The sequence below is a fragment of the Zingiber officinale genome, chromosome 2A, assembly GCF_018446385.1.
Source record: "Zingiber officinale cultivar Zhangliang chromosome 2A, Zo_v1.1, whole genome shotgun sequence".
Lineage (NCBI taxonomy): Eukaryota > Viridiplantae > Streptophyta > Magnoliopsida > Zingiberales > Zingiberaceae > Zingiber > Zingiber officinale.
Window position 1 is genome coordinate 17,139,466 of NC_055988.1, and position 7,479 is coordinate 17,146,944.

The following is a 7,479-nucleotide window of genomic DNA, read 5'->3' on the forward strand; positions in this document are numbered from 1 at the left end:
GGGGCGTGACAGTTGACAATCAAGAGAAGAAAAAAGTTAGGCCGCCTCACATCATCAACCGCATAATTCTAGGTCGGTCACAAGCAGGGCAGGTCCCAGATCTGATGCGTGAAACAAATCTTGGACTAGTTCCTGACCTGTCCCCGATTGATCGGACTTCCCCAGCTTGGGCCGTGTAGACAGACCGGTACTTTCACTAAGACAACTCCCAGCCGACCCTTCAGCGATCAATGCATGAAAGATGGACCCCTCGCTACAGTCTCAGAGAAAGCCTGGGCGGGTCGCCACGGCTCATCCTCCGCATCAAGACTCAAATGGGGTGGTACATCTGAACGGTCATCCTGAGCTGTCTATAGCTAAAACTCAGGCGGGACAAAAAGCGCTAAGCGACAACAATGTCAAAGAATCATAACCTCCTGTCAGAAAATAACTGTCATACGTCAATGAATATTCCTATGACCGGCTATCACCTGCGAATGTAACCTTCCTTCCACCAATAGGAGGCTACGTACATTCTCTCTCACCCGACATTCTCTGACAACCGACAGACTCTGAAGGTATGCAGCGTTATATAAAAAGGGAGGTCCTATTCCTTAGCTAGGTACGCGCGCATGCACACTCGTTTTCAACAATTCTTTTTCCATCGTACACTCTTCTTCTGGAGAAAAAAATACCTGACTTGAGCGTCGGAAGATCTACGCCGGAGACTTTTTCCCTGATTTCTGATCTCTAACGTTCTGGGTGTTTGTCTGAATGTGTGTAGAGTTCGGTTACCATCAGTTCTCGTACTATAGATCAGGGAGTTCCACATGAGAGTTGGCTTTTTGGATGTGTATACACCGGGTGCACCAAAATCGTCTCTCCGTCAAACACCAATGCCATCTCCGCCGGCCTCCAGATTCCAAAGAAGATCAAATATCAACTCAGCTACTAGTCATGGACATATAACAAGCTTCACTTGATCCATACACAGATCAGAAAAATAATGAGAAACAAAACAATATGAAAACTTTCACCAACCAAAACAACAATCACTTACAGAATGGTACCAGAAGAAATTCTAGTTCGCCTGTACATATTGAAAGGTATTTATAGGGTCACTCCGTCGATTTTCTTTAGGAAAAAATTTATACGATTCAGTGGTAGTGTAAATCAACACTACTGAGAAATTAAAGTTCGTTACATATGGGGCTACAAAATAATGTGTGTTCCAATAAATGGGAGCTTTTAAAAGCTCAATCTTTCTAGGAAGTGACGTGAAAAATTTGGCAGCTTGGTTTGTACGAATTTTTTACTGAAGCTTCCTCGAACTTCTTTATAGCCATTTCATTCTCTTGTAAACCAGTCTGGACAAAATATCGAATCCACCAGGATGAACTCCTAAGTTTGGCCTACAAATCAACTAGAGATGTCAGAATTCAGCAAGAGTAATAATCTTGAGCTCCATGTTAGCTACTTGAAGAAATTGGGAAATAATACACATACACACACATATAAGAATCCATTTCAGATATAAATAGAAAACAAAAACACTAAAACCAAAAATATCTACAAACAAGCAAAACGGGAATCAATGTTCATTCAACTACTACTGTGCCAATCAATTCAGAAAAATATTGGAACTGATCAACAAAAAAAAATGCAGAGATCTTAGTACACTTGTTAAGAATGCTAAAAATAAAATAGCAGCAAAAAAAGGAAGATTATGTTTGGTACATGAGCATATTGCTACCAACAAAAAACAGAAAGTTAGATTGTGTTAACTTTTTTAACCACATCTTAGTACTTTCTTGCAGTTTAAATGAAATAAAACACTAATTTTTCTGATGCAAACACCACAATAATAATAATAATAATAAGTCCATAAAAGATGCCAATATATAGGAAATAACTTCTAAAAAGAATAGAATGACAAAAGAAATGCACATTTAGTTGCAGAACATACAGGTCTTCCAAATTTTGCCAGCTCTGAAACCTTGGCTCTTTGTTTTCCTGGATAGCCTGAAGAAATTATGGGCTAAAATGAGAAAGAGAAGATTTTTTTTTTTCACAAAATAAAGAATTTTATAAGTTTGTGATATAACAAATAGAAAGGTAAGCACTTGCAGTAATAAGCAAGATCTTTATGGGAAACTGAAAAAAAATATGGACTATTTCTGTTACTCCAATCTGTTCTATTTCAGCAGAACAGGAGTCTATTTTGATCATACAAGAGTGACAAAGTCATGCACAAAACTAGTGTGGTATATTTATGAGACCAGCCAAAATACTAATATGAAAAATATTAAGTATTTACATACTCATATGAGCCGACCCCACCTAGTGGGAAAAGGCTTGGTTGTTGTTGTTGTTGTTGTATTTACATACTCATATGGACATGCACAATCAGTTTCCAGTATAATAACTAAGTTGATGCCAACGGCCAACCCTTAAAGGTAATACAATCTAACCCATTTAGCTATTCAATGTGATTATCCTTCCTTTTAGAACAAATAGTTCAGTGCCCAAAATGGGATTATAAGGTCATCTGGAGGTGGTTTGAGAATTCAATAAAATAAATAAGAAAAAAAAAATCACAAAAAACAGTGTTAGTGAGGAAAGGTAGTAACGAAGCAAGTAGTACCAGCAAATATGACAAGACCATCTGCTGATACTCTGGCAAGATCTGGAAGGGTCTTGTTGAGGTACTTGGAAGACAGATAATCCAATGAATCAGAAACAATAACAAGGGAAAATGATTTTGGTTGGTATGGTAGGGGAAACTTGATGTCAGCTACGCGCACGAAACCTTTGCGCACGAGGCTCTTGCAGCTACTATCCGTATCTTCTAAATCGTATGGTTCCACGCCCCAAGCTTCAGAGTCTTCTTTTAATAATTTTGAAACAACTGCACAAGAGTCAGGACCTACATGCAAAACCTTCCTCATGCTATCTCCATAAGCTTTCTTGAGAATAGGCATAGCCTGTATAACATCCAACGAGCAGGAAACACCTGTGGACATAGAATTTTGAATAATATTAAGCAACAAAGAGCATTCAAATGAATCTTTGTATACTTGGTTAATTCAATGGTTATAGTATAAATTATCCTGATAAAATCAGAGCATCATCAACGTGTTATAATCATCAAGACACCCTAGTTCTTCTGAAATCATCATTAAGAGTGGATTTTGAACCAAGTGAAGTTCATTCTTCCATTTTACCAACTTGGTAGCAGCCACCTTCTCTTTTCATTTATATTATTGAAACCATATTCCAAATGTTCAATCTCCATTACACAACATAAATATTTTGTTTTTAAAGTTTATCTCCATAAATCAAAATTTGAGTTTAATTTATTTACACTCGTCAATTTCCATAGCGTCTACAAATAAAATGTGGGAACCAAAACATGGACTCAAAAATTTCTATAACTTAGAATTTTATGTTTCATAAAATATTTTAGGACCATGAATAAGATAATGAGATGGAGTTAAAGACCAAAATATTCCACCAATGTTTCCAAGAATGAAAGAATTTATGGTTTACATGTTCTTGTTTGTCCATTTCCAACAGAACATATCTCTTCATCTCTTCTTTCCAAATCTTCACAAGGTTCTGAGACAACTAGAAAGTTTCCTAGTGATTGCATGAACTAGCTTCTCAAGTTTTCCCATCAATTCTCTTTCTTTAGTTGCTTTATTTGAAATTGGAATGCAGCTACAGTGTCTTGATCAGATCCATTTATCTTTAGTTACACATATTTTTCAAACTATCCGCAATTCTTTGATCAGATCCATTATGCGTTGAGGAAGGACAATCTTCAAGGATCTAAATAAAGGAGATCTGATTTAACAAAATGCACTTTAGTCAGTAAGCAGCTTAGTTCGTGAAGGCAATCATCATTAAGTTGCTGAAAGTGGTTTTGAGAATGTAGACAGTGCATTCGAAACCTTGGCACAAAGGGGAAATGAGGGGGGAAAAAACAACACGCCTAGTTTAATCCATCGGAGTTTCTCAAAACCAATAATTTAAGTAGCAGTAGGACAATAATAAGATAAAGCAACTCCAGAGAAGATTCATCAATAATCACGAGTCCGAAAAGAAATTTATCTTCATCAACAATAATCTTCAAAAAAAAATATGATACGTACCTTGCCCAATACTTATGGCTTCCTTCTCACTGGCAAATCCACCTTCAATGACAAAATTTAGTTGAGTTTAATTGGCAAAAGAACTAAAAATGGAATACTCCAATAATCGAAATAAAGAAAACAACTGCTTTTCACCGAATCAAGCATCTGGTTCAGTTCATATTTAAACACAAGATTCTTACGTACCTGAACCTCTCAACGAGTAACCAATGAGAAAAAAGGCAGCCTAAAATTTCACAAAACGGGGGAAAATATATCGCATCAAAAAGTTTGTAGAATCCAAATAGTGCATTTTCATCGACTGATGATGCAATTGACACCCACAATCTAAATGACGCACCACAACAACCAATCCGATGGATAAAAGGGGTGAACTCCGCGACTTCTGGTGCAGTGAGCCGACGAGCGGAAGGCTTCCGCTATCCGAAGCGCGCCGAGACGGATTAATCAGTCGTCTTGACGCCATAACTTCGCTTCTTTAAATTCACAAAGACCGCGAACCCTACGCCGATCGTAATAACAAAACAGAAAAAAAAAATGTCAGATCAATCACACAAAATTCACAGCAACAACAGATTCATCAGCGATTCCGGCATCTTCCCGGAGATGGCACAGAGTCTCGAATCCAAGAAGCAAAAAAATCAAACAAAGATCCCAAACCTTCCGCGATTATAAGTAGGATCCAGCCGGCCAAAAAAACACAGAAACAGATTAATACTTGGCAGAACGAAATCGGCGAAGCGAGATCTAAGAGAAGAAGAAGAAGAAGAAGAAGAAGGGAGAGCTACCTGTAGACGGCGAACGCCGGATCTGAAACCTCTACCTGTCTAGCACTATTCTTGTTGTGGAGGAGGAGAGAAAAGTGAGGAAGAGCATTTAAAATGCTACAGCTTTCAGCATCACCTCACACACGGAAGAGATCTGCCGATCAATCTCATCCTGTGTTCTTATAAAATAAAATAAAATAATAAATAAATAAAATGGATAATAAAAACATATCTCATATAGTCTTAATTTACTTAACATATTGCATAAAAAATAAATTTTAAAATATATATAAAAAATCATTTAATAATAATAATAAAGGCAGAGGAATTGGAGGCTTAGCGTTGTGATATTGTTGCAGCTGTAGTAGGGCGGATGGCCAACAAGGTCACCACCATCTCCAATCTGCTTCAACGCGTCGCCTCCTCCTGCCTCGTGCACCGGCTCCCGGGAGGCCACCCGCTCGATGACTGCAACTGCGGCAGCGAAGAGGAGGAAGTGGATCGGAGCCAGGTGGAGAAGGCGGTGGCTGAGGAGAAAGATGAGGCGGGCGAGGAGGAGCAGGGACTTAGGATCTGGGAAGAGGACGGCGGCCATCGCGTCGACGCCGCTCCTGAGGATTCCCATAAGGTTAGGGTCAGGGAGATGGAAGCGTTCGTGCACGAGGTGTTCGACGCGGTGTCCGCGGTCAAGCGAGCCTACGTGGGCCTCCAGCAGGCGCACAGCCCGTGGGACTTGGACAAGGTGCGGAAGGCGGACGCGGCGGTGGTGGTAGAGCTCCGCGAGCTGGGGAGGCTCAGGGATCGATTCCGCCGGGAATGCTTCACTCCCCCAGCTACCTCCCAGACGGCTGCGCGGCTGAAGGACTCGGTGGCACCCCACGAGGCGGCGATCGACGATATGAAGCGGCAGCTGAAGGCCAAGGAATCGGAGGCGGAGATCCTGAAGGAGAAGCTCCACAATTCCATTGCGCTCAGCCACTCGGCAAGCAAAGAGCGTCACCATTCGAGAAATTGGCTTGGACACGCATCCGCCATCGGTTTGTGGAAATAGATCATTTTCTACACAATCCGCAGTCACCGCCTCTAATTAGGTTTTTTGTCGCTTGAACAGGGGCACCGGACGCACCTAAGCCCACGCCGGAGCTATTCGAGATGTGCATGGAGCGGGTGAAATCGGCGTCCAAATCCTTCACAGCTCACCTCCTCTACCTCATGTGCTCCGCCCACTGGGACGTCAGCGCTGCCGTCCGATCCGTGACCCAAGGGGGCAGCGACGCCGCGGAAGACCACGCTCCATCCATCCCCAATTTGGAGCCTCGCCACACCAAGTACGCCCTGGAGTCGTACGTGAATCGGAAGGTGTTCCACGGGTTCGAGAACGAAACCTTCTATCTGGAGGGTTCGCTGAGCTCGCTGATCAAGCCGGCCGAGTTCCGGCGCAACTGCTTCGCGCAGTTCCGGGACATGTGGGGGATGGAGCCGGAGCAGCTGCTAGGCATTCTCCCGGGCTGCCCGTTCGGCCGCTTCGCGGCCGCCAAGTACCTGGCGATCGTGCACGCCAAGATGGAGGAATCTCTGTTCCACGGCGAGTCGGAGCAGCGGCGGCAGGTTATAGCCGGGGCGCACCCACGGACGGAGTTCTACAGGGAGTTCCTCCGCCTGGCCAAGGCGGTGTGGCTGCTCCACCTGCTTGCCTTCGGGATGGACCCACCGCCGGCGCACTTTGAGGCGGCGCGGGGGGCGGAGTTCCACCCGCATTACATGGAGAGCGTCGCACGGTTCCCTGGCGGGCGGGTTCCGGCTGGGTCTGTCGTGGGATTCCCGGTTAGCCCCGGGTTCAAGCTGCCGGACGGGTCGGTTGTGCGGACGAGGGTTTACCTCGTTCCATGTGTTTAACCTCGACTTCTCATGTGATGCCCGCCAATATGCGGCGGATGGATAAGCAGATCTGATCCGTCCATTCCATCATTCAATTTTAAGTGTTTAATTTTTATTATTATCATTATCAACCTCTAGATCCACTAATCAGATCCTCCATCACACATGGTGGCATGTCAGCAGATTCACATATCTATTTTAGTTTATATGTAGCACAAACTATCGGTAGTGTGCCCTATTGGCCAGTTATTTAGAATTTAGGGCGTCGACATTCGGCACTGGGGAAGTTGATTATTAATTCTTTCATTTGATTAGAAATTTCTACAAGTTAATCTTTAGACTATCTCAAGCAACGACTAATGGAGTTAATTTAATATATATTTTTTAATTATTTTAAAAATAAATTTAGTTAATTTGATGTTAATTGAAATAATTAATTTTAAATTTAATTTGATTAATGTAATTTTAGTGAAATTTTAATTTGATTTTATCAGTAAATATTAAATTAATTTTTAATTAATTTATCGAATATTCATTCCTAACTTTGGTATTTCAAGACCATTTCTTTGAATAACCTCTATTGTCAAATGGAGCCAAGCCACGTGAAGAGTTAAACAAAACACCAGCAGAAAGTATGAAGGGGATAACATTTGTGGCACAATAAGAAAGTATTCCTAACTTTGGTATTTCAAGACCATTTC

The 7,479-nt window shown here is 41.9% G+C and overlaps 2 protein-coding genes across 2 annotated transcripts; one reads left to right on the plus strand and one right to left on the minus strand.

Annotated features, from left to right (window-relative positions):
• Positions 1–1,109: 1,109 nt before the first annotated feature.
• On the minus strand, positions 1,110–5,236 carry LOC122040856 (probable pectin methylesterase CGR2). Its single transcript, XM_042600313.1, has 7 exons — positions 4,922–5,236; positions 4,474–4,635; positions 4,320–4,359; positions 4,134–4,175; positions 2,624–2,992; positions 1,946–2,001; positions 1,110–1,391 (listed from the first exon to the last, which is right to left on the minus strand). Exons 2-7 carry the CDS (start codon positions 4,597–4,599, stop codon positions 1,245–1,247), a joined length of 780 nt encoding a protein of 259 aa, XP_042456247.1. The 5' UTR covers positions 4,600–4,635; positions 4,922–5,236; the 3' UTR covers positions 1,110–1,244.
• Positions 5,086–7,096, plus strand: LOC122040855 (protein GRAVITROPIC IN THE LIGHT 1-like). The gene is made up of 2 exons (XM_042600312.1): positions 5,086–5,937; positions 6,012–7,096. Exons 1-2 carry the CDS (start codon positions 5,274–5,276, stop codon positions 6,794–6,796), a joined length of 1,449 nt encoding a protein of 482 aa, XP_042456246.1. The 5' UTR covers positions 5,086–5,273; the 3' UTR covers positions 6,797–7,096.
• The last annotated feature ends 383 nt before the right edge of the window (positions 7,097–7,479 follow it).